This window comes from Scomber japonicus, chromosome 20, assembly GCF_027409825.1.
Source record: "Scomber japonicus isolate fScoJap1 chromosome 20, fScoJap1.pri, whole genome shotgun sequence".
NCBI lineage: Eukaryota > Metazoa > Chordata > Actinopteri > Scombriformes > Scombridae > Scomber > Scomber japonicus.
In genome coordinates this window covers 25396949-25424422 of record NC_070597.1, presented here as the reverse complement: position 1 = coordinate 25424422, position 27474 = coordinate 25396949, and the positions used below count along the sequence as shown (strand labels likewise).

General features: G+C 38.9%; 1 protein-coding gene across 1 annotated transcript in view; it reads left to right on the top strand.

Annotated features, from left to right (window-relative positions):
* myo15b (myosin XVB) overlaps positions 1–23829 on the top strand; it is a 50430-nt gene extending 26601 nt beyond the window's left edge. The window contains exons 29-67 of the mRNA XM_053341132.1: positions 516–611; positions 700–935; positions 1502–1671; positions 1765–1837; positions 1950–2132; positions 2241–2350; positions 4030–4097; positions 4390–4462; positions 4821–4853; positions 4996–5019; positions 5133–5215; positions 6084–6347; positions 8049–8127; positions 8522–8653; positions 8751–8907; positions 9582–9672; positions 9804–10065; positions 11060–11166; positions 12136–12195; positions 12294–12369; positions 12536–12654; positions 13362–13477; positions 14583–14724; positions 14868–14979; positions 15947–16385; positions 16464–16527; positions 16638–16710; positions 16803–16879; positions 16960–17036; positions 17098–17249; positions 17792–17886; positions 17969–18046; positions 18136–18232; positions 19602–19750; positions 19899–20023; positions 22298–22431; positions 22518–22651; positions 23091–23231; positions 23723–23829. Coding sequence (XP_053197107.1) covers positions 516–611; positions 700–935; positions 1502–1671; positions 1765–1837; positions 1950–2132; positions 2241–2350; positions 4030–4097; positions 4390–4462; positions 4821–4853; positions 4996–5019; positions 5133–5215; positions 6084–6347; positions 8049–8127; positions 8522–8653; positions 8751–8907; positions 9582–9672; positions 9804–10065; positions 11060–11166; positions 12136–12195; positions 12294–12369; positions 12536–12654; positions 13362–13477; positions 14583–14724; positions 14868–14979; positions 15947–16385; positions 16464–16527; positions 16638–16710; positions 16803–16879; positions 16960–17036; positions 17098–17249; positions 17792–17886; positions 17969–18046; positions 18136–18232; positions 19602–19750; positions 19899–20023; positions 22298–22431; positions 22518–22651; positions 23091–23231; positions 23723–23806 — 4785 coding nt within the window. The 3' untranslated portion in view covers positions 23807–23829. The remainder of the gene's footprint in view (positions 1–515; positions 612–699; positions 936–1501; positions 1672–1764; positions 1838–1949; positions 2133–2240; positions 2351–4029; positions 4098–4389; positions 4463–4820; positions 4854–4995; positions 5020–5132; positions 5216–6083; positions 6348–8048; positions 8128–8521; positions 8654–8750; positions 8908–9581; positions 9673–9803; positions 10066–11059; positions 11167–12135; positions 12196–12293; positions 12370–12535; positions 12655–13361; positions 13478–14582; positions 14725–14867; positions 14980–15946; positions 16386–16463; positions 16528–16637; positions 16711–16802; positions 16880–16959; positions 17037–17097; positions 17250–17791; positions 17887–17968; positions 18047–18135; positions 18233–19601; positions 19751–19898; positions 20024–22297; positions 22432–22517; positions 22652–23090; positions 23232–23722) is intronic.
* The last annotated feature ends 3645 nt before the right edge of the window (positions 23830–27474 follow it).

The window sequence follows — 27474 nt, the reverse complement described above, 5'->3', positions numbered from 1 at the left end:
AGTAGTGTAAACTAGCTAACTGTATATAAAGTAGTATAAACTAGCTAACTGTATATAAAGTAGTGTAAACTAGCTAACTGTATATAAAGTAGTGTAAACTAGCTAACTGTATATAAAGTAGTATAAACTAGCTAACTGTATATAAAGTAGTGTAAACTAGCTAACTGTATATAAAGTAGTATAAACTAGCTAACTGTATATAAAGTAGTGTAAACTAGCTAACTGTATATAAAGTAGTGTAAACTAGCTAACTGTATATAAAGTAGTATAAACTAGCTAACTGTATATAAAGTAGTGTAAACTAGCTAACTGTATATAAAGTAGTATAAACTAGCTAACTGTATATAAAGTAGTGTAAACTAGCTAACTGTATATAAAGTAGTGTAAACTAGCTAACTTTATATAAAGTAGTATAAACTAGCTAACTGTATATAAAGTAGTGTAAACTACTGTAAAAAAAACAATACTCGGTTGAAGCAATTGCTAATTACTGGTTGATGTTGTGTCCTCCTCAGGATACATGGTGCCAGAAACAGGGATACCCCCTCCAGACATCCCTCACCCCTCTGGAGCCAGAAGATGCCAGAGTTGCCCTGGAGATTAACAAACTGGTATATTGAAGTAATTATATTAGATTATATTAGATTAGATGTTTTCTCATTCTTCTCATTTCTGATTTCTGATCCTTTTTCTTGTCAGATCTTGCGGTTTACAGGTGAGCCAGACATGACCAGCTGGCAGGAGCAGACGATGGGTAACTACATAGTGGAAAAGTGCCAGAGCCGACCGGCCCTGAGGGACGAGATCCTGGCCCAGCTGATTTACCACACGTGGGACATGACTGAAGCGCAGGGCAGCCTGAGAGGCTGGCTGCTGCTGGCCAGCTGCCTCAGTGCCTTCACCCCCTCACCAACACTAGACAAACACCTGCTCAAGTAGGTGCTACGCTTTGGTTGGCCTTCTATTGCTAGTGGTTCAATGGAGGGTATGATATGATGTGGTATGATAGGATTAATGATATAAAGTCACACTGTCTTGATTATTTTTATAGTTTTAATTTCTGTGTTATTATTTACATATTTTCTTTATATGTGTGAATCCAGATATACTGTGTGTAGAATTTTTAATATCAACTTTCAACATATTTTGATGGTGTGTTTGGCTTTAGAAAAAATTAGACAATCCTGGTTAAAATTGATGCAGTCTATTTGTTTTGCTTTTAGCCCATATGCTATCTTCTCTTATGCACCAAAGTCATACATCTTTAAATTCAGCAAAATACATGTTTTGTTTACAGTGATGGCTGTTAATGAAAGTCAGGATGCATATTTATTTACGTTTATTAATCCCTCCCATGGTTGTCTTGCTTTTACACTGGATTTGTGTGGACATTGTTAAAAGTCAGTAGGAAAGGTGTAAACACCACAGGCCTATAGTGTGATTAACCATCATGTCTGAACAAAGTCTGTACATGACTGAGTCTTCAGTGTTTCCTGTCCAGGAATGTTTCTGACCACGGTCCAGGGGAGTACCGTTCACTGTGCCAACACAAACTGCTCACATCACTGCAGCTTCCAGCCCCCACTGCCCGCATGTATCCCCCCACCCAGCTAGAGTGGACTGCCAACCAGAGGAAGGGCACCATGCTGCTGGACATAAACACCTTCAATGGTGAGACTAGTAGAAAATCAAACTCTTCGGGAGAATTTAATTTGATCAAATTAGCTGTTAATGACAAAACTTTGATAACATCCTCTTTTTCAGATGAAAAGATGTCAACTGAAGTAGAGTCATGGACAACAGGAGAGCAGCTGGCCTCATGGCTTCTGCAGTTCAGGTGGTTATCTACTTTGGAACATACAGTGTATTTAACTTCCCTTTACTTATGAATGTTTCTGCATGTACCCCCTCCCTGATTTTCCTCTACACATGTTGTTGGTATGTCATAGAGGTGTTTCGGAGGCCACCCAAGGCTGGTCGGTGTCTCTCCTGAATGATGATGGTTGGTCTGACCTTGCTGGCTCAGACTTTGTCATGGATCTGCTGGCTGGAGCTGAAGCTGAGGTGCTACCACCACCCGGTACCCCCTCCTCTACCAACTCTGACTACCTGTTCAGCAACCAAGGAGACAGGTAACACAGTTAACAAGTGATTTGTTTTCTGGGCCATTCCAAGTTGTTTTAAATAATTTGCTAACATAGTGAGAATCTGTGTGTGTGTGTCTCACTTTGTTCCTCCAGAATGATGGGTATGGATCCATACGAATTCATCCCACCAGCACCTTCCATGCAAGCTCCAGGGCTGCCCCCTTTTGATGGAAACCCCTTGGGAATGAATTATCCACAGGAAGGTAGGTATTGTGTAGTGAAATGTTGAGGTAATATCAGTATGCTTCAAACAAAATACTTATCATATAGCCAAACAATTTCAGAAAACCCCCTCCTATGGTACCTTTCTGACAGAATTAGGGATTCCATCTAACTTTATGACAACAGGCTCTTCACAGGCTCACTCCACCTTTGAGTATGACCATTCAGTTCTTTTGCCTTTAATTGTGTTCAGACACTGCATACAAACTAGCTGGTTTGAAGCATACGAAACCCCAGAGGCTTCTACCTGCTTGTCGTACCTTTGACCTAACATGCAAGCAACCTGAGAGTAACTGTGTGCTGCCAGTTTGATGTGTGGAGTTTCCTTCTCGTCCCTTGGGAGTGTATTATTTCCCTGTTCTGCAGGTTGGACTCACTTGTAGCCGCAGGACCAAACTCTGTATCGCCCGCGCTACAAAACAACCTTCTGCGAGGCTGGTGGTGATAGTAGCCATCCAATTGGTGGGCCTCTTCTGGCTTTGGTCAGTCCGCTCTTCTCTTGATGTAGGCACTGAGGCAGGTTTTATTTAATGGGTATAAAGTAAAACTCTTACATTGTTACACAGTTTAAAACAGCAAATCAAACAAGTCAACCTTCTCAGGATCATCACCATTGTTCGCTGGTGTCTCGCTTGGCATGTTTCAGGTTGTGTCATATCAGTGGCTGATAATAAGTCAGACATGTGTAACATCTGGGCTGACACACACCCTAACCTATCAAACTGCAAGAGTTATCATAGCAGAAGGGTTCTTCCACCTCATTCATTCAACTGCAGCACATCAAGCAGTCCTCTGGGTCTATCAGTTACTCTAGATTCACTTTCACTGGATTGTGTTCCAAGTGACTGTGCTCACACTGGCTGACCTACGAGGTCAAGTAACTGAGACTGGTGTTCTGAACACATCGGACGCAAATGTAATCAGCTGACAACTGCTACCAGAGGCCCCTAACCCTTACTGGTCTGTAGTAACTTGATTAACTACAAATGTGTTTGCCATTATGAACCACCATGTTAAATATCAAGTGAAGTAACAAGGGTTGTGCATTTTTATCTGATCTTGAGGCCCTGTATTGTAGAAGTAGCCTTCTTCTAAACCTGTTTCGCCAACCACATCTCTGCTTTGTTGAGCAAATCATCCCATTCGACCAATCAGCAATGTGTAGACGGGATCAAGAATGGGTACATCATCCTCCTACATAGCTAGTTACCCTGCTATATCCATAAATGAGATTGACACAGCTTTATGTGTTAAGAAATAACATTGAATACAGCATCATTTTTTGATTATTGTTTTAAAAAAAACTGCAGTAAGTCATTTTGGCCACTTGGGAGCAGCATAAAAAGCTGTAAACACAACATAGACATAACACCACCTTATAAAGTTGATATGGCAAACATGCTAACAAATAGTTGCCTATTTACACATCCAGTAGCAACATTAGTGTTCATTTGATGTCCTGTTTCTGGTCACTTATAGGTCCAGTTTTGACTAGCTACAGTAGCTGCAGTGTTCTCTAGCTTGATGCTCAGGTAGTGCACTGGTATCAGATGCCGGATATAAAGATGAGAGCCAGTAAATGGGTAATATGGATATGTTGTTAGGGTAATTCCAGACTACATCCATTGTGTTACTCTCATCTCTCTTCCCCTGTTTGTAGGCCGTGGTCGACAGATGGATGCCTACGTTGATGACTTGTTTGATCCTGTACTGGACCATGGACCCCTGGTCAGTGACTTCATCAGATTTATTTTATTATTCAAACTGTGACTTGTGATTAATTAAAGTTCCCTAAAAGAGTTAAAGATGTAGGGTGAACAGAGTGAGCACATTGGCCTCTGCTGGATTGTGTGTCTCTGGTTGTATCTTATTACTGAGTGTGTGAAGTCACTGGATTGTATTTCCTGTCGTCAGATCAGTAGCTACACTCACAATGAAATGTATCACTGAAGTGTGTGTTGTGTGTGTGTGTGTGTGTGTGTGTGTGTGTGTGTGTGTGTGTGTGTGTGTGTGTGTATAGGACATGGACAGAGTGTCTATGCTAAGCCGCAGAATGAGAGGTGGAGGAGGGATTGGACCCATGTATGGAGCTGGTAGGAAAACCGGATCTCCTTCTGCATCGCCATGAAACATTCCATACCATGTAGATGAATTAGTGTACTGTATAGTTGCATTATAAAACATTCTTAAACAGCTGTTCTACAACCAAACAAAAGAAGTCTACATTAACATGCATTTTTTCATGCCTCATTTGGTCCTTAGAGATATCAATGTTGAGATAATTAAGTCTCATTTGTGAGGACACACAAATTAGACACTATATATTCAATTAATAAGTAGTTGCACATACACATTTTATTTTTTAATGGTTGACTTCACTTCACAAGTCTCATTTAAGTCAAATGCTTCATTTATTGAACAGTAATTACAACTGATGCTTCGGTTTTTCAGGTATGCCTATGACCATGCCAACCTATCCTATGGGTAAGTGAGGAGATTGATTTGTCATCAAGAATCAAACTTTTTATGTGCTGCTTTCTTGAGTACTTTAAATATGAAGTAAGTTCCAGAAAAGGTGTCTCTTTCAGTTTACTAATCTTTATGTCATTATTTGTACTATGTCCAGGAGCTTCAATGCCCATGATGCCAGGTATCTACTCATTATCATACATTTTGTAGTATCACTTTGTTCATCTAGTAAAGAGAGTCAGTTCCCTCTTTGCTATTTATGTTAAACCCCTGTTTGTCATACCTCCTACACAGCTATGATGATGCCTCAGGTTGACCCCATGCAACAGATGGCAGCATCACAGCAAGCCCTCATCAACCAGCAAGCCGCTGTCTTGGTGAGACCCAACACACTTACGATACTATCCTTATAAAATGATGGCCCACTGGTGTGCCACAGGGCTCAACTTTAGGTCCATTGTTATTATATTTTCAGTATACATGCTTATAATTTGTAAATATGGAATGAAATATTGTTTCTATGCAGATGACACCCAGCTTTATGTGTAGATAACACCTGTTGACACCAGCAGTCTAACTAAACTTACACACTGCCTGAATGAGATTTAATGTTGGATGTGTAACAATATCCTACTCCTAAATGAGAACCAATCAGGGTTTGTTTTATATGGCTCATCTGACTCTATCCAGTTGATCCACAATCACCTTGGCAGTCTGTCAGTATACGTTAAACTTGTCAACAGAAAATTGGGAGTACTACTTGATCCTAACTTCAACTTTGATGCTTAAGTCAAGAAAACTGCAGTCCTGCTTTCTCCACTTAAGAAATAGGCTTTTGTCTCATTGTGTTTAGACTACTGCAATTCCACTTGCTCTAAGCTTGAGTTCTCTTTCTCATCTGGACTTGGTTTAAAAAGCAGCAAAGCTTTTAACCAAAAAACACGAGCATGTCACCACTATCTTGACATCTTCTCATTGGCTACCCATAAAGTTTATTTTTAGAATTTAACTATGTTCACATCCTGCTGTTAGCTTCAGGTGTTTATGTTTTATTTTACTTTATATTTAATGTGGATGTATGTTAGGGTTGTTGTTTTTTGTCCCATATCCTGTGTTTTTATTCCATGTTTTATTTATTACAATCTTTCAATGTTCCATTTCTTGTGAGGCATTTTGAAAAAGTGCCATACAAATGAAATTATTATTATTAAAGTTATTATTATGGTGACTTTCTTCCTTCATCAGGCCCAGCAGATGACCACGCAGGCGATGACTCTGTCCAAGCAGCAGACGGATGAGCAGAAGAGGAAGCTGGAGCAGAAGCAGAGGGAGCTGGAGAGAAAGGAGGAGGAGAAGCTGCGGAGACGTCGGTCAGACCGGCGCACCAGGGTGCGCTCACCCTCACGCTCACCTTCACGCTCACCCTCACGCTCTCCCTCACCCCCACCTGCCCGGCGCAAATCTCATGTACCCAAACGCACCTCCAGCTTCAGGAAGCCCTCGCCTGAGGTATTTCTGCATGTAGTGTGCTCTATTGCTGCATTTTTAACACACCTTTTTAATTTTTTTTTACATTTCTGTAGATTGTCTTCATTTGTATTTAGTTTAGTGCACATCCACTTGTATTTCCTTGCTATTGTTCCTTATTGTTTCCTCCTTGCTGTGCTTGTGCATTTTTCTCATGGTGATTGTCTCTATTGTGTCCAGTCTGTTTCCAATCTGCTTAAAGAATAAGACTGGACATATTTGATACAATGCCAACAAATCCTATCCTACCTACCAAAAGCAGCAAGACATCAGTCTGTCACTTTGTTCTTTCTGAGTTCCCCACTCAAATTTTAACTCCCTAACTCCCTAAAACAGCTGTAGTTCTCAGCAAACATTACTCAAAGGAGAAAATACAGCATTTGTTTGGGACTATTTTCAGTGGCGGATGAATTCACATTTGCTGCTCTGGTCAGTATTTCTGGCAGCAGGATGGTGTGTGTGTAGGAGACTGTGTGTGGGAACATGTCACCCACTGAAACAGTGTGACTTACTGATGATTGTTGAATAGTTTTTGGACAATAATGGAGCTTTATGACACAGAGGAATAAGATATATCAGGCTTTGATACACACATAATGCTTGTTTTCATGGGATTTGTTGAGAAGAAGAATGTAGAACATCACCAGACATATGCTTTGAAGGAAGAAGATATCTATGACCCCCAGAGAGCTCTTGTTGTGCATCTAGTACCTGGCTGAAGTTAGAGGCTGACCTTTATAGACCCGGATGGACCCTTTTGGATTTTGGGTCAATTCAGCAGCTAAACTGAAGCATTTGGTTCCTGATTGCAATAATGATGCAAAATTTCATGAGATGAATTTCAATCTGCACCATGGCAACAGCTGAAGAGGCTCATGGATACTGTAGTATTTAATGTCATTCCACAAACCAAATGAAAGAAATTGGAATTTTTCAGGAATGATGGAGAGGTTGTGTTTTCCATATGTATCATAGCTACCTATCACCTGTTCTTTTTCTTCTTCTTTTTTTTACCAACCTAAAGAAGTGATTTTCTATTTCTAAACTAAAAGCAACATTCATTATTGTGGGACTCACAGGTTCCCCACAGTCCAAATGAGCCTTGATGCACCTCATGAGCTGCAGTGGGATGAATTAATAGCTGGTTTGGGTCTTTCATCAGACTTCAGATTGAGATTCAGATTCATTTTATTCTTTGTACCAAAAGGGCGCTTAGTAATTAATTGATTGGAATTGGAATATGAATTTATAAAAGAAAAAAACTAATAAATATGAATTAATAAATATGTCCCAAGCCAGAGGTCGGGGGTGGGGTTGGGGGTGGAGGTGGACTAGGATGGACATGGACTATCTCCCTCTGTAAAGTGCGTTCAGTGCTTAGATGGAAAGAAGGATAAAGGAATTTTTGTACCGCTGTTTAAAATCTATGGGAGTGCTGAAGCGCCTCCCAGATTGTAAAAGTGTGTACTATCCATGCAGGGGACGACTTTTGTCTTGGTAAATGTTAATTGCTTTGTTTAACACCTGCCTGTTATAAAATGTAATTTTAAGACTGTAAGACTGCTAAACTCCACTCCCGCTATCTTGCTGGCCACCTTCACAATAAGAATATGCTGATAAGAATATGGCCTCTTCATTTGTTTTTATCTGTGGTGACATGTTGTGTGTTTATTACCCTGATAGCCTGAGAGAACTGTGGACTTACCAGATCCAGATGACCTGCAGTCTTTCGGAGAGAAGAGGGACTTCTTCAAGAAGATTAGTAAGTGGAGTTGACCACTGACCATTAGTTATACATGTAGCATCCTTTTTTCTTTCTTACCAAATTATCAAACTCTCAAACTGTCACATCTGCACCAACCCCACTGCTTCCTCAATTCTTTAAAAGAGGATTTAAACTTGGTGGAAGTGATTTGTGTCATTATCCCATTGCTTAAAAGTATAAGTGTCTGCCACTGTATCCAATGTAATATAAAATGCATAATGCAGTAGAGGTTGGTAAAGGCTCACAATGTATGCTTGTAATGGCCCATTGATGTTAAAATGTTACAAGTAGATCGTTATATCATCATGTTTACAATAATGTTCCACTTCCATCATATTTTTCCTCATTTGTCACCATGTCTCTGCTCCACTGTCCTCCATTCATCTTCTAGGTGAAAACAAACCCTCAAAACCACGTACAACCTCTTTCAACCGACCCAAAGAGCGACGACGTTCCCCACCTGCACGTCGACCATCACCTCCACCTACAGCACCTAAACCTGAGCGTAAGGAGAAGAAACAAGGTAAAGGAGCTCTTTAGTCAATCTACCTGGGATAACATAGAGTATGAATTGAATAAAGAGCTTGGGATAATGTTTCTATGTCTCATCTCCCTCACAGTGAAGCCTGGTCCCTCCACCCCTGCCAAGAAAGAGGACCCCCCGAAGACAGCTCCTCTGTCCGAGCCTCGGCCCGAACCCACCTCCAACATCCGGGAAATCATCAAACAGTACAACAGCCGACCCCAACCAGAACCCAAACCCTTTGAGCCCTCCAGGTCAGTGTCAATCAGTCTCAGCTAATATTATGCATGGTTGGATGTTTGGACCTTCTACACCTTGTTTATAAGTGCAGCCAGGTATCAGGTATCATCACATTTACAATTTTTAAATAAAAAATAGGTTAGGATGTTGAAAGTTGAGCTGAGTGTCAATACATTTTGGTTTTGGTACCAGTACTAAAACACTTTTTTCAATAGTTAATCAATTAATTAAATTAACCTTCAAATTTTAACCCTTTTCGTCACAAAATATTCCAAATGAATCATTTAAAAAAAACTTGCTTTACAATCAATATTTTTGTATTCACAATGGATAAAATGACATAATATGAAAACATTACACATTATATTATATTATACTATATCTTGATCAAATGTCCAAACAAGCACCAGGCAGATAAAGCTAGAGATTAGCTGGTGAGCTGCTGTGTTTCCAGCTTGCTGTGCTGCCTTTAAATGGCAAAAAAGCTTTAATTGTTAGTTTTAAAACTTTTTTCAAGTTACTTTTTTCAGAAACAACTTTGAACTTTTAAACTTTGCAGTCTTCATTTTCATGTTGATGTATTTTCTCCTCATATAGGCTCCCAGGTGTTCCAGCTAATCTCACAGCAGCTTCATTCACTAGAAATAATGAGAATTGTTGTGATTAATTGATTTTATTCTCTTCACAGACCTGCTGCAAAGCACTTTGTAAAGAAGGATGATCCCAAAGCAGAAGCTCTGGCCAAACTCAGAACCAAAGCTCCAGTGCAACAACAGAAGGTCAGGATGGTCTGAAAAGTCAAGCTATGACGACAAAAGAGAAAATAATAATGTATTAAAATTCATTGTGTGTCTCTACTTGGAATATATCATGACACATCCTCACATTTCCCACTGCTTCCTACTTACAGAAACAGTGGGCGCCACCTCCACCACCAGCCAAGCAGCCTCCTTTTAAGCCTCCCTCCCCGCAGGATTCCCCTTCCTCCACCGGTCCGCGTGTCATCTCCAACAGCATGAGGGAGAAGCAGAGCTACCTGGCCGACCTGTTTGGCTCCGGGCGCCTCCAGCAAGCTCCGCCCCCACCCCCCGATTCCCCGCCTCCTCCTCTGCACCCGGCACCCATCTTTCAGGACATTCCGGACCCACCACCCATGGCTGCTCCATCTCTCGGTTGGTGGCCATTGCCTCACAGAGCAGATGCATTTTCTATATAAAGGCATCAGCTGTCACCTAGTCACACACTGAAACTCACATTACACTAATTATAGAGCCTGATTAACTTTACAGTATTTATTAAACAGCCATAAACACACAGTAACAGTGTGATCTTACTGTCTGACCTTAGAATAGGCATTTCTTCTTCATCTTCTTCAGTGCAAAACTATACATCCACTACTTTATTAAAATCCTGAGCTGTATACACATCACTAAGTAAATATTATATTATATTGTATCGTAACGTATCGTATCGTATCGCAACGTATCGTATTGTATTATATCGTACTGTATCGTATCGCATTGCATGGTATCGCATCATATATCATATTACACTGTATTGTACTGTATCGCGTCATATATCATATTGTATTGTATCATATATCGTATCATATTGTATTGTATCGTATTTTTCGGATTATAAATTGCAGTTTTTTCATAGTTTGGCCGGAGGTGCGATTTATACTCTGGAGCGACTTATGTGTGAAATTATTAACACATTACCATAAAATATCAAATAATAGCCCGGGCTATTATTTATCTCATTCACGTAAGAGACTAGGCGTGTATTTGAATCCAGGGTATTTGGGACGGGCGATTAATTACTTCCTCGCAAAAAAAAAATCTTGTCCAGCAATACTAGTGAAATAGGGTCTACATTCTACAACGTAGTTTTATTTATTTATTTATGTTATTCAAGTATGGCTTTGCACTGTTAAAACATCATGCCATCACGCCCTCTTGTTCTGACAGGTGTTGAAGCTCCGTTCCCCAAAAAATGTGACTTATACTCCAGTGCGACTTATATATGTTTTTTTTCCTTCTTTATTATGCATTTTCGGCTGGTGAGACTTATACTCCGGAGCGATTTATAATCCGAAAAATACGGTATATATGTTGAATATAAATGAGAATGTTCATTTCAGTCTTTACTATTTCTTATCTGTAGATATGATGTCAGAAGATGGGGGCATTCGTTCCCAGTACCACCGCTTCTCAGCCGGTGTCTACTTCTCTTACTCCAGCATGCCGGGACAACTCTTCCTGCGCAAAGAGGTGAGATAAAGACACACAACTGAACTCTAACCCTAGACGTAACCATAACTGGGGGGACAGACCTGAAGACTGGTTGAAACTTACAGAGACTAGACAGAGAACACATAATGCCTGTTTCCATGATTAGCAGATTTTGTGGTGTTCTAGGGAAAAAGAAGCACATGTTGAATGGCCTGATAAACTCAGAGACAACACATTTGGTGATGCCTATGCTGTAACACTCATGTAGTGAGACAACTGCCAGAATAAACATCTGGTGTAGGGCTGAAAGCATAAAACTAATTTCTGATCATTTTGACTGATATTGCAATACTGATCTGATTAATGGTATTAGACGGAATGATAAAATTGACATCCTAATTCTCATTCTCTTTAAAAAACATATTAAAATGATTATGGTGTGATTTTTGTAGGGATCTGTACCAAACAAAGATGTTTTCTTAAGTCTGTAGAATATGATGTGTAGGCCACGAGAATACTTAATTTAAAAAGGATATTGTATTGATACACATTCCAAATTGTGATTTTTAATATAATTTTGATTAATTGTTCAGCCTTAATCTGTGTGTTCTTGTAACAAAACAGAAACAAACATTTAAAGAACTGGTTTGGTCATTTATACTGAAATCCACACGATAGAGGAACTGAGATGGAGTAAAGGGTTAGGGTTAGTGTTAGGGTTAGGGTTTTTTATTGGTTTATTTCACACACGTGGCATCAACTTGTTTAAAATAATCTCAATGAGAATGTCATGAGAATTTCAATAATAACCGACTCAGTTTGGAACTTCATTGGTCCCTGCTTTAACCTGCGGGTGCCCATTTATTACTTTTTCCCCTGGTCGTTAGTAAGTCTGTGCACACCACTGCACCACAGCTGCATTTACACTAATCAGCATTTCACTCCAGAGGGGATATAAACTGGAAACCTGTTTGTTATAAATCCACTTATCATGTGTTTTATGTGTAGGTGTTTTACCCCCGAGAGAGGTTCGACCGGCCCTACATCCTCAATCTATTATGTGAGCAGGTGAGTACAGTAGCTACCTGTGCTAATTATCTCCATTGCCTTTCAGTAGACAGTAGACATCAAACTCTTAATATTATCATTGTGTAACATGTTTTTAGATCATGAGGGACACTTACTCTGACAGCTGTGTGAGGATCAACAGAGAAGAGAGGAGGAAGATGAAGGATCTGCTTGGTAAGACCTGACAGTTCTAATAATATTAATACAAATCTTTTTGATACAAGCAATAGTTTGGAAGGAATTCTTCATGTCTTGCACATTACTGACTATAATCTATACTTTCTAAATTAGTTTCTGTATTACTTTTTGTTCTTTTGCCTCACTTTTACTCTCTCTGCAGCAAATTTTGGCGTTGGATCGAGTATCAGCAACATCCAGGACAACAACATGAAGAAGAGGATCGTCATCGCTGCTCGGGACAACTGGGAGACTTATTTTGCTCGCCTGTTCCCTATAAAGGTAGCAGTAGTCATTTGTTTATTGGGACCGTGTAGCTCATTTACATCTACAGTCCCTTCAGTGGGTCAATATTAAAACATATAACAGCACAATAACAAACAGTACAAAGCAAGAACGACACACAGGATACACATAAAATACAAAGTTACACATGGTTACAGAGCTGAGAAGCTTTTAATAGACTTTTTAATTTGGTTTTGAATGTGCTGATTGAACTGCAGCTCCTCATATCATCAGGTAGGACTTTCCACTGAGCTGTGGCTTTCACAGAGAAGCTGACTGATCCAAATGTAGTGTGATGAAATGATATGGTACAATTTCTTATAAGGTCAGCACCACAAAAAAAAAAAGTGGTGGAAGAAGATTTTAGGAAAGATTTTTAAGAAAGTCACATTGTAGTCAAGTTATAGAAAGTCAGAACCTTTTTTGTATGTGTTGGGTTGTTTTTTTTGTTTCCCAACTACATCATGAGGTTACCAATGTGACATTCAAATCACTACCATGTTTTGCCTTGAAACTGGTTATCTGTAGTACCCACATATTCATTGAACCAATCTAAAACAATGTATCACTACAGTACCCAAATGCTCCACTTATGATTATTAACAAGTCGAGTCAATCGGAAAAATGATAAATTAAACAACTAAGAGTAAAATATATCAGAACCACAGTAGGAGTCAGACATCCTCTTATGTATTCTGTTGCAGATGGACATGGGGGAAGCACAGGTTTTGGGTGTGTCTCATCGTGGCATTCGTCTCCTGAAAGTGGTCAGAGCATCAGGCATCAACCCCAAACACCTCCACCTGCTCAGGAGCTACAGGTAAACATGCAGCATACACACACACACACACACACACACACTACAGACAGTAGACCTGTCACCATACTTTAGTCGGATGATATATTGTCTCAGAAATAATCGCAATAAACGATGTTATTGTCATTTGAAGATCATTTTATACCACTGATATAATGATAATATAATAGTATAATTCTTCTACAGTCTCCACTCAGGACGTACACAGTGAGGAATGGAGGACACTACTTGTTTAGCCAATGAGACATGAATAGTCTCTTAGCTGCTAATGTGAAGTGTGGAAATACTGAGGTCAAACAAATGATCAAGTCATGTCCATGTATCATATGATAAGTCCATATATAGACATGATGATGTGGATAATTATGTAATTGTATGATAAAATAATAATGTGTTTTATTATAAAATATAAAATGGTTCAAGTCATAACTTGTGTGAAAGGTCTCTGAGACTCAGTGCCAAGATAATACTTAGACAACTTTTGGAACAACATCATAATAAGAATCTGTTTATTAGCCAAATATAATAAACAATGTCCACACTATAACTGAGGACACTGTGGACAGGTCTTCAGTATTTATTTATGGTTTCAGCATATAGTTATACATTATACAGTAAAAACATATGGTGGTTATTTTACCTGCTTATTCTAGTATGTTTAGACTCAGTATACTTAAACTTTGACCACTTTTAGGCCAACACGTAGGCCTGCATATTAATATCAGTGTGTATATGATACATCAAACTGCTCAGTGCATCAGTGGAAAAGAATCTTGCCAAGCACTCGATATCTTTTTGACCCTCATTTAGTATTTATAAGCTGCATAAAACAAGTTATAAGTGCTTTATAACTCAGTGTAATGTAATTATGAGCAGATATAAGTGTTTATTTTTCTGTACTGAGAATGTGGAAGTGCGTGGACATCATTGACCCTCATGTCGGGAAAATAGTTATAGAAGAGTTATAGAAAGTTATAAAATTATACAAAATGTGTATTTGGTGACGGTGCACACAAAAGTATTTTCTGCTATATTGAGTGTTGAGTCCAGCTGATTTCATGCTGGTGTTTCTTGCACACAAAATGAACTCAGGCCTTTGTTAATGTAGTTTTGCAGAGCTGCTGTCAGTGGAGCTCCAAGGTGCAGACAAAGTTCAACTGGAGCTGAAGGGTGAGAACTTAGTGCTGCATTCCAACAGAGCTCCTCAGATCACTGCCATGCTCCAACTCTTCCTCCATGAGCTCCTCAAGGTAGTTTTTCATCTTCATCATCATCACCTTTTGACCATTGAGTTGATATATCTCTTTCACCCGGCTCTGGTGGATGTGTTAGTTTCATCCCTCCAGCCTCTGACAGTGTAAACTCTTTAGTGATATGTCTCTGTGCTCTCCAGAGCTCGGAGCATGTGGTCGCTGTGAAGAGTTATGTGACAGATGACACCAGTCTGCTCAGCTTCAGCAGAGGTGATGTCATCAAACTCCTGCAAATGGATAACCTCCAGAGAGGTGAGCAGCCCAAACACCAGACAACAGAAACTGCATTAGGCTTTTCTGAAGGCTATGAAGTCATTATTCATTTATAAAAACAATATTTTAATTATTTGAAAAACAATTTCCATATTACCCATATTCACATGATAAACACACATCATTATCAAATACTACATTGTCTATCCAAAGCTATATTTGTGCTACATTTCAAACATGAGTTAAGACTGACATCAGTAATCTGTTAAACACCTAAGCCAAACACAAACATGAATACACACTTCTTCTTCCTTCCCTCTGTGGTAAAACATCCTCCAGTTAGCATCATAATTAATTCAAAAATATATGTATTTTTTCTCTTTAATAACTTAATGAATAGTTTTTCGATGTAACATGACTTTTCACACTACATTACATTTAAATCACAACTCAGAAAACAAAGTGAAGAGGAATAATGTATTTAATTGTTGTCCAGCAGAGAGCTACATTGACCTGCCAATTATTTATTAGGCACTGATGATTTTAACACGGCATGGACAATAAAATAAACAATAAAAAAATATAATTAATTCAATCATTAAAGAAAAATTTAAAATAAATTTAATTTGAACTTCCTTTTTAAAAACATTTTTTGTCACAAATTCAATTGAGGCTACAATCCAAACACCATCTCCATCTGTTATGACTTGACTTTTCATTTAATTAGAACAGTTAATGCATCTATAATAAGGAAATACTTAAAAATGAGTTTTTCATTTAGTTAATTCTGTTTTAATTTAGTCATTTTACATCTTCTATACATATAAAATGAATAGGTGTGAACTAATCTAAAACGTCACTTACAATTAATACAGTTAATACATAGTTAGTTATTATTATTATTGTTATTATTATTGTTACTAAACTATAGTACTGTATAAATGTGATGGTTGTTTGGGTCTTATTAGGTTTATAATGCATGTCAATAACTGCTTCTCGTCACCAGGCTGGTATTTTGGCTCCCTGGGAGGACGCTCTGGTCTTTTCCCAGAGGACTTCACCCAGCCATGCGCAGCCCCGGACTACCACTGCCTCCACCTTGATCGACGAGATGAGAGGAGGAAAAGCATGAGGGTCACTAGACCTCGCAGTCCTACCAGACCTCTCAGTCCTCTCAATCCTGTCGGTGCTGTCGGTACTGTCGGTGCTGTCAGTGCTACCAGGCCTGTCAGTGCTGCCAGGCGTGCCAGTGCTGCCAGGCGTGCCAGTGCTCCCAGGCCTGTCAGTCCACCCAAGAGCCCGTCTCCACGTCCCGCCAGCAGAAACAGCGCTGTTTCAAAGCAGACCCACAGCAGAAAGCCTTCAATGCAGAGCTCCAACCACAGCCCAATCCTGGAGCCGGGGGTCATCACAATCATGACTGAGTTTTCCATGAAATACTTCAGGTATAATACAAGAATGATAATTATTGTTTTTAATAAAGTTGAAATGGTTTAGACTCATTTTGGATTATCATTTTACAGAGTGGGGACGACGGGTCTGCCAGCTAATGGAAGGAACTTTACAGAGTCAGTTCTACACAGTCAGGTAGCACAGTACAAACTATCATACACTATGCTTAGTCACTGCTTATACTTCATCTATACACAGTGCACTTACACATCTGTATCATGCTGTTATCATGTATTTATTCCCAGGTGGCCATACAGGAGTCCCTCATTCTCTACAACGAGCCTGAACTCAATGAGTTATCAGTGGAATGCTTTATTAGTGAGTGCCTCAACTTTAAACTTCACACCACTTTTTTTCCACTTTGCACTATTTCTCCTTCACTTCTCACCTCTCTCTCCTCTCACCTCCAGCTCTGATGCAGTTCATGGGTGACATCCCCATGCAAAAGGAGAACAGCCCAGAAGAATGCCTGAGCTCCATCTTAATGGTCAGTGCTCATTCACACTGTGTATCTGTGAGTTTGACTTCAAATAGAGATGAACTAATGAGTTCCTGTCTTCTGTTCAGCTTGGGAAGGAAAAGGAGCTACTGAGAGATGAAGTCTACTGCCAGATCATCAAGCAGACCACCAACAACCCAACCAAGTATGTGTGTGTACAATCTACTATATAGTTCTGTGCTATTAGAATGAGTCTACATGTGAAGTAATACACATATACTCCACAGATCCAGCTGTACGATGGGTTGGAGGCTGTTTAACCTGGTGACCGGGTTCTTCCCCTGCTCCTCTACTCTGTATCCTTACGTCTCACAACACCTGCAGGACATCTCTCAGGACTACGAACACCCGTACCAAGGTAGAGGAAACACAAGACGATGCACACACACACACACACACACACACACAAACACTGCACACTCCTTATTGTCATTTTAGATTTTTTAAATCTTTTTATTTTTCTATTGTTTTTTTTTTACATTATTTTATTGTTATCATTCTATAGGTTTATCTACTTATATTATTTTATTTGTCTGTTTCTTTTGTCTCTTTTTTTAACCAAGTTTTAGTCCAGCTTTTATTAAATTTAATGTTTTATTTTACTTTTTTTGTCCTTTTAATCTATTTTAACCTTGTTTATACTCTAACTTTTAATAAACCCTTTTCTCTCTTATTGTACTTATTCATGTGATTATTTTATTCATTTACTTATTTGTTACTTATTTTATTTACATTTTCTAAACATTTTTATTTTGTCTTGCATGCAATTTTTGTCTTTTATTCCTTTTCTTTATGTTGTCACTTGTTCTGTCTTTCTGGTACTATATAAATAAAGGTTGATTGATTGATTAATGTTTATATAAACACATCTTTTCAATGTAAAACACTCTTTGTCCACAGAGCTGGCCAATGTGTGTCAGGATAACCTTCAGCGCTCTCTCAGTTTCGGCGGGCGTCGTAACATCCCCTCACATGTGGAGATGGAAGCCATAATGGCAAGTTGACACTATTCACTAATGAGTATAGTCCCATCATGTATCATGTCTGACTGTGAGTGTGTGTTGCTTTTTTCTATAGGCTGGTAAAACCTCACGACGCATTCCTATCAAGCTTCCAGGAGCGGTGGACTTCCCCATCAAGATCCGCAGCTTCAGTGTAAGATTTACTTCTACCTGCTGATCTCTCTCTATGATAGTGTTTTTATTTATTATCAACATCTGTTTGTATGTTTTATCTTTGTCTAGATGGTAGCAGAAGTGGTAACACAGTTCTGTGGGGAAATGGGAATCACAAATCAGTCAGAAATGAAAGAGTTCACCATCTTCGTCAACCGACACGAAGGTAAAAGTCATTCTAAATGTTACTGTAACTGATAGAGGAAGTCATTATGTAACCTGACGGGCCAGAGAGCCAATGTGAGAAGCAGACCTCGGAAACTGTTTGGAAATGGGCGGGCACTTTTAAAACATACTTGGCAGGTGATTGGATGAACCATCTGTCTATCACTGTCTTACCTTGTGAGACAACTGGGTTCACACAAGAATCCTTACAGGGTGCTGATTGGTTGGAACCTCCGCTGGTTTGGACATTGTAGCCTGAGGAGATGGATTTTCACATGATCTATTTTTAAAATAATTAAAGACTGTGTAAAGTGAATTCAGACATTTTCTTCTAAACACATTAAATAGGTCATAAATGTATTTCTAAAAACTGTGTAAAAAACATTTCAACCATTTAGATTTGAATTGTGGAGCTAGGCTTCACAAACTGTGTTTCAAGATTTCTGTGTTCAGGGTTTAGTGGGCGGGTCTGAAAATCATATTAGCATATACCCGCCCCTGCTGCTATAGAGGTATAAGTACATTCAGCACACACTACTACTACTACAGTCTACAGTTAGCCAGTTAGCCGAGTTAGTCGCCAAGCTAGCCACTGAGCTAGCAGCTGAGCTAGCAGCAGAAAGCTCTCAGACGTAGCGTCCATGTTTCTGGAAGAGGTGGTGACTTTGATTGACAGGTGACACTTGGTAGGGGGCGGAGTTTCAGTGAACTCGGTGGGCACTCCCACAGTGTTTGGGAGCAGAGAAAGAGGCTGATTTTTACACAACTTTGAAGCCTGATTTCATATATTTGGTGATTTTTTTAATCATTCAAATTTGGCAGGTTGGTTAACAACACACTTTTCTGTGGTATGTCAAACTCAGAACACATATTTATTCTTACTTTACACAGACTTTAAATACAATAAATGTCCTTCACAGTTTGACATAATGTGTGTGTGTGTGTGTGGAAGGAGTTCAGGGGTTTGGGGATGGTTCAACAGTAAGCCTCAACCAGACTAAATGTTAATATAACATTAATTTGTCTAATGAGAAGAAGAAAAGAGAACTTCCATTAAAGTAGGGCAGAAGGAATTACTCATATTTAAATAACATACATGAAGTCCTGCATTCAAAAATGTTACTTTACTTTAAAAATATTGCAGCAAAAATGTAATTACAATACCAAAATTAAAGTAACTCATTCTACAGACTTCAGGTAGACTTTAGAGTGAATGAAGAGTGAATACACTGAGACATTTTAGACAACAGGAACTGAAAAGCTTCATCTTACTGTTGAATGATGGCTTTGCTGTGATCAGGATCAGTGAATAGAGGCAAATATAAAAAGTCCTTCTCCTCCTCCTAACTTCTCCTCTCCTCCTCTGTCAGATGAGTTGGTGCGCCCTCTCCACCCTGAGGAGTACCTGTTCGACTTCCTGGTGGATGACACCTCCATCTTCCTGTCACTGAAGAGAGTGATGTGGAAAACGCCATTGTTTTTCAACGGCGAACTCTATGTGGATTTCCACTACCAGCAGGTGAGTTCCTAGTCCAGTCTGCAGCACCAGATCATTCCTAACTACTGCTCCTGTTTGCATCCAGCTGTTAATACCTGTGTCTTTGTGTGTCTTTGTGTGTGTGTGTGTGTGTGTGTGTGTGTGTGTGTGTGTGTGTGTGTGTGTGTAGCTCCTGGGTGACTACCTGAACGGGCAGCTGAGGCTTTCTGCTGCTGGACCCACATTAGTGCAGCAGGTAGCAGAGCTGGCAGCGTTGCAGCATGTGGGTCATGGAATGAATAATCAGCCTACAGTGTGAGTCTCACACACTCATACTCTCATCAGTTAAACATCATCAAACTGGAGTTAAACACCAAGACACATCTATGTATGCTTTTATACTTGGCTAATAAACAGATTCTTATTGGACAGCTTGAAAATAATCAAATCCAACACACACACACACACACACACACACACACACACACACACACACACACACACACACACACACACACACACACACATCCAGCAGGTATTTAGAAATTGTCCCTTATTTTTTATAAATATATTATTGACATCTCTGAGATAGCTGTCTTCCATCTTTAACCTTTATTTAACCAGGAAGTCTCATTGAGATTAAAACCTCTTTTGCAAGCAAAACCTGACCAAGACGGGGTCAGTTAGCAGCATCACATACAACAGCAACAGAATAACAAAAATATAAAGTGTGAAACATAATCTAAATTGTGACATACAAATCATTACAAAGGCAGCCATAAACAGGCACATCTCAATTGTTCAATTAAGACAACTGCAAGTTGAGCATCAAGGTTTTAGTTTCAGTTTGGATTGAACATCATTCCAGGACCAGGGACTGTAATAAGAGAGGCCTTAGGTTGTGAGTGCTTTGTAAAAGTGTGAATTTCTGACTCAGGTTCGTAGGGAACTTGCCTGAGATCACTTTATAGAGCAACATATACCAATGTTGTAGTCTACGCAATGTGAGGGACGACCATCCAACCAAGCTGTATAAAGAGCAGTGGTGGGTCTGAAAGCAGAGTGTGTGATGTATCTCAGGGCTGAATGACACAAGGGATCAAGTTTTGATAAGGTGGATGGCGAGGCAAACCTGTCTCTGCCATATTGTCAAAATTGACTCATATATATATATGAGTATGTCATATATGTGTTCATTCAGTCAATGTATTATTCTCAATAACAGCTGTATAATGTCTTTGGTGCCTCTAGAGGAGGTTTGTCAAGTCTGGAGTCAGGATGGAGTCAGGGTGTGGTTAGCATAGCCTCGTCTGACTCTGTCCAAAGTTCAAAAAGACACTCATAAAGGCATTTTAATTGACATGTTGTATCTTGTTTGTTTAATTTCTACACAAACAGAAATGGTTTTTATCTTAGAGGGACTTAGTTATGTTCTGGAACTATTTGTGTATTTCTGTGCAGTGTCTCTGGTTCCAGTCTGTGTTATCAGATATGGTCAGTGAACTCAGGTTTTAGTGTAGAACCCTTTAGACAACCATACAGTGATGGATGAGTGTTGAACCTTTACACTGCTAAATACTGAAGTCTAATGTGTGCTGGGAGAGAGATAGGAGAGTCTTTGATGATTGTGGGGGCCTGGAACGTTCAAACATTACAGATGTTTATTCATTATGTCTGAGCTGTAGTTGTGTTGAAAAAAGATTACGTATCTCTGCCAGTAACCTTCTTTATACATTTAAATCATCTACATTTATTGTAATGTTCAGACTTTAGGGACTGCATAAAATGTATTAGTGGACCAGAAAAGAATGAGGGTTTTGTATTTTTTTCATTTTGGTTAGTCTATATGTTTAGGAGGTGGTGTTTTAGCTTTTATTCATCCCAGATTTATTATTTTACAATGTGGTCCCTAAAAGTTGATAGTCAGTCAATATGCTCCTGAGTCAGCTCATATTTTTTGCTGCCTTTTTATATGACACATCATTTACATGGCATGACAGACTGTAAACTTTATACAGATTTTTGCCTCTAAATGGCCTAATTACATAACTATGAGACAGAGGATAGCGTGACACAGACTGTTTTACTGCGCCAAGTTCTCAGCTCGAGCAAAGTCAGCGAAACTCCTATTTGAATATAGTGTTGTTAGCATGAAAATCCTGAACCAGGTAAAGCTCAACCAATCCTTCAATTACCCTTTTAGCATCTTTTTATCTGTTTATTCAAATTTTTATTTTTGTTTTGCAATTTTTATATTTTCTTATCTTCCTATAAATATATTATGATGATATATTATGGGAGGGGATACTGTCATTTTTTGTGAGTCAGTAGGAGGATCCAAAGAAGGCTGCAGAGGGCCTTACTTTTATATAAAATCACTAATAAATTAATAAAAATGAATGAATAAAATCACTAAAATTCAGCCCTCCACCCAACCCTAATAATTTCCACACAGTCCCTAACTTCAGCTTCAGTGTGTTGAAGGTAATCTTTTGGTAATCCTTTAAACTGACTAATGGGCCAATCCTCTAGCATCATCTACATGTATGCACATGATTGACAGTGTGTTGTGTGTTATGTCTCCATCAGGGCGGAGTTAAAGGAGTACCTGCCCTCACAGGATGGAATCCACAGTAAAGTGGAGGAGATCCACAATTTCTGTATGGCACAGTTAGCTTCCATGCATTCCCTCAGCCCTCAAGATGCTAAAATGCAATTCATTGGTAGGTAGAGAGTCCATCATTCTGTCCTCTCTTGTCTGGTCTGAACTGTCCCTGATGCTAGCTGTATGTATCTCTGTGTCCTGTAGAGTTTGTGAGCAGTCTGCCTCTGTTTGGCTCCAACACTTTCTTTGCTCAGAAGGTGAGCCAGCGCGGCTGTCCTTCCCCCTGCATGGTCAGCATCAGCCAGGAGGCGGTGATGTTCATTAACCCTAAAACACAGGTACTGACACAATTTAGTAATCAGTAATAAAACACTGCATTGTTAGTCTGAGCAGAGTCTTGTTATTCCACAGCTTCTCCTGACCTCCACTGATTTATTTAATTAACTGCAAAATATGTTAGATTTCATTAACAGGAGGAAAATAGAATACTTTTAAGTACATTTAAGTTTTGACAGTCAACAAGTCTGACTTTTTGTGCCATATTCAATATCTAAAGTTAAGGTTTGAACAAGTCTCACAATTTAAAAATGTTTAAAAGCTTCTAATGGCATGAAACAGTCCTCTTCAACCACGTAATGCCACATTTATACACGTTCTCTTATCATTAAAAAATTGAGGATGTGTTTGTGGCTAGATAGAAACAGCCCTGCATTAATTCCATCTTGTTAAAAATGCTCCATTCATCCATTTAATGATGTGTGTCTCTTTGTGCTGCAGGAGAGAGTGTTTACGATATCTCTACCAGAAGTGCAGTCTATGCGCACCATCCGCCCCAAGAAACTCAACAAAGTGCCATCGATGGAAATCCATTATGGCCATCCAACCCGTCCCAAAAAAGTCACCATTCAAATCAAACAGGTACAGTAATGACTTTTCCTATATGCTTGGATGGGATGGCAATTTCCAATTTCACCACTAGATGTCACTAAATCGAACAGATTGCTCCTTTAAATTAAAGTATTTGAAAGAAAAAGGTTGATTTCGCAATTCATATTTTACTTATACCAAATCACAGTTTTTTACATAGATACCACATCATATTTTTACACATATACACACATTCACCTTTTGGACGTTTCAATTATTTTAAATTAAACATCTCAACATCTACTAATTGCTTTGTATAATTGTATTGTATTTTATCTATTTATTTATTTATGTTTATTTTTGTATTTTTTCTCTTTTGATTTCATTGTTGTTGTTTTTGTCGTTTTCTGTCTTTGTAATTGTCCTGATGTCATTATAAATGAGGGTCTATAAAAGTTTACTACATATGGTCTTTGGAACCTCAGACACTAAGGAAGTGAATGCATTTGACTAATAATCTGTTTGATCTTTGTCCCATTCAGGCCAAGCAGGTGTGCCACACCCTCGCTCTGATAATGGAAGAAGTAGTCCGACCATCAGTCTCCAGCTCCATTTCAAATCACTAGTCCACACACACACACAGACACACACACACACACACACACACACACACACACACACACACACACACACACACATACACATACACACATACACACACACACACACACACACACAGACACACACACACACACACACACACACATACACATACACACATACACACACACACACACACACACACAGACACACACACACACACACATACACACACACACACACACACACACACACACACACACACACACAGACACACACACACACACACATACACACACACACACACACACACACACACACACACACACACACACACATACACATACACGCACACACACACATACACACACACACACACACACACACACACACACACACACACACACACAGTACTTACTCTTTTTTTTTTGTGATCAACTTTTTATTGACACCATGTAGGCCATTCAAACAAAAGCGTACACTTTGCTCATTATATATGTGTAAGAAAACAGGTGTTTACAAAGTAAAGTGTGCAGAGTACTCATCAAATGGTGCCTTTAGAGAAAAAAGAAACAAGGAAAAAACACCTATACACCGAACAAGATAAGCAACCCCCCTCCCCCCTCCCCATGCGCCCACCCAGCGGTCTCAAAACAAACAGGGAGGAAAAAAACACAACAACAAACACATTGTCTACTCGTCCCCTACTGGAGCTCTATCTGGTTCCTGTGTGACTGAGGTCATCATATTAGAAATCTGTTCAGCTGATTCCTTCCAGAGGTTAACAGTCTTAAGTTTTGCCTTGTACAGTACTTACTCTTTAATGACTGTTGACCATGACTTTGGTGTGAAACATTTTTGTTAATTTATCTTATGTCTTTGTTTGTAACTTGTTGAACAGTGAGTCATTGATGAAATGGACTGAAGAATAACATGAATACATGCACACAACATGCTGATATTATATCATGTTCAGTCGTGATCATTAACAATATTAATGAATACAGGAGTGATTATGAATACCAGTAATACCACCAGTTGTTATAATATGAATCAACACCTTGAATCTGTTCTTTTTGTGCATTAAAATTTCTGAGACACCACACATGAAATGTAAAGTTTTAATTATTTGTTATAATGATATCCTGTAATATAAGTGAATAATTTATAAACATTAAAGAAAGATGTTGATTAATGAAATCTCGTGTTTAATGAGTGATTACTTTTTATGATTTTTTTTTCTTTTTTCAAACAATATTTTATTAAGATTTTTACATACATTCAAAAAATAATAAAAAATGAAAAGGAGAGCCATGTAAAATCTAAGGTTTGATGTACACACAAGTAGTTAAATAAACCATGATATCATCATGAAACAAAGGTATACAGAAGGAAATAAAAGCAGCAGTAGTGATGACATGCATGACAGGATGTTCTCATCTTCTAAAAGTTCTAAGAAAAGTTTCCATATTTTCATAAATTGTACGACAACAAATATCTTGAATATCAGGGGAAGTGATTGGTGTGATGTAAGTTAGCATCAAACATCTGGACTGCAATCATTTAACTCTTGTATTGATTGTATTTTGTTGCACCTTTTAAGCATATCATGCCAATCTGCTTCAAGTGTATCTCCTCTGGTATCTACTGGCCAGGCCTCTAGACCAGGGGTAGCAAACATCCAGAATCAGCCCGTCAAGGGGTCCAATCTGGCCCACTGGATAATGGTAAATGGAGTGTAGTTATATGGTGCGTTTGTAGTTGTTATGACCATTCAAAGTGCTTTTACATTACATCTCATTCATATACTGATGACAGGAGCTACCACACAGGGTGAAACTAGCCATTCATACACCATTGGCACGGCAACCGAGCAATTTGGGGTTAAGTGTCTTGCCCAAGGACACATCAACATGTGGACTGGAGGAGTCAGGAATCAAACTGCCAATCTTCTAATTGGTGGATGGCTGCTCTGCCTCCTGAGCCACAGCCGCCCCAAATTTGTAGATAACAATTTTTCTGTTGCTTCAGAGGTTTTTCCTCCCTGACCAGAATACATACTGTGGTCATACACGGTCGCCCATAACGTTGGAATAAAATATTTTTTTACTTCTTCTCATGAAATGATTGTGACAATGTGATTTATTCTTGATAGATAAAGTGTATATATTCTAAAAAAAATGTATTGATCATTCTCATTGCACCTGGTCAAAGGGGATTACTGATGTGTATGAATAGAAAATAAAAAGAGGAATGTGTCTGAAAACAAAATTATTCCAACTTTATGGGCGACCGTGTATTTAAACCATTCATATATATAAAAATAAACGTTGTCAAAATGTTGTCAATCAGCAGCTTCTGTGCAAAATACATAATGAGACATAAAGTTGAAATTCCACTCATTTTTATGAAATACATAAATGGTTTACTATAGTAAAGTTATAATATATATTATATATTATTTGTAGGTTATTATGCAATGGTTTTACTGGTCTGGCCCACTTGAGATCAAATTGGGCTGTATGTGGTTCTTGTACTAAAATTAATGTCCAAAACTGAAAATATGAGATAACACAGTTGTTCACCAGTAGGGGGCAGCACTGCAGCATTAACAGTACAGTTTACTGTGTTTCTGCACTGTTCCACTGCAGAATAATGGAGTCAAATCATCTTTCACTCAGTCTATTGTCTCTTTCAGTAGTTGGATTCCACTTGTTAATGTCATGTGAGTTGTAGGTTGGTTGAACAGTGAGCTGCAGGGTAAATCCTTTCATCCTCTCTGAGCATACATGTGACTAAGCATTACATTGAGAACCTGAGAAAGAATTTTATAGTTAACAGTTGCTTTATAAATGATTTTTATTCTTCACACATTCTTCCCTTTTGACATAGAAAATTGGAAGTTTACTTTAAAATGGTCTCTTTAGAACATTCTGAAGAGTTCTCAGGTTGACAAAATACTGTTCAAACTCACCATCGTTTTCTGTTCACCTCTAGGAAGGCAAGACCAATTTATCATAAAAGATGGCAAAATAAAAAGACATTTAAACATGATGGGGGGGGGGGGGGGGGGCAGTGGTGATATTACTCACCTTGTGTACTTTGCATATCATATTTTTGCCCCATAAACATATTTAAAATCTCCAAATACTTTTTCTAAACAATGATTTTTAAAAATTAACTTAGTGAGGTTGGTTCAATTACAGGTTGCATTTGTGTAACTTTGTGTCAAATTCATGGTATAAATGCATATTATGTTTTACTCACAACATACAAGCACATCTTTTCACAAGCAGGACTCTCTCTCTCTCTCTCTCTCTCTCTCTCTCTCTCTCTCTCTCTCTCTCTCTCTCTCTCTCTCCAGTTGGAAGGCAGAGCTGACAGCTATTGATTTAAACACAGTGTGAAATTACACTGTGGAGGCAACCTGACCTCACTTCACTGACTCAGCCTGAAGGTTAGAGGACAGCTTTGGCTTGTGTGTGTGTGTGTGTGTGTGTGTGTGTGTGTGTGTGTGTGTGTGGTAAAGACCACCACAATCAAAATCAAGTGCAGGTTAATGCTTAGCTGACTCAGAGTTGTTGTTCATACTCAACTTGCTTTGTTATAAAATGTGAACAGAACACACACACACACACACACACACACACACACACACACACACACACACACACACACACACACACACACACAC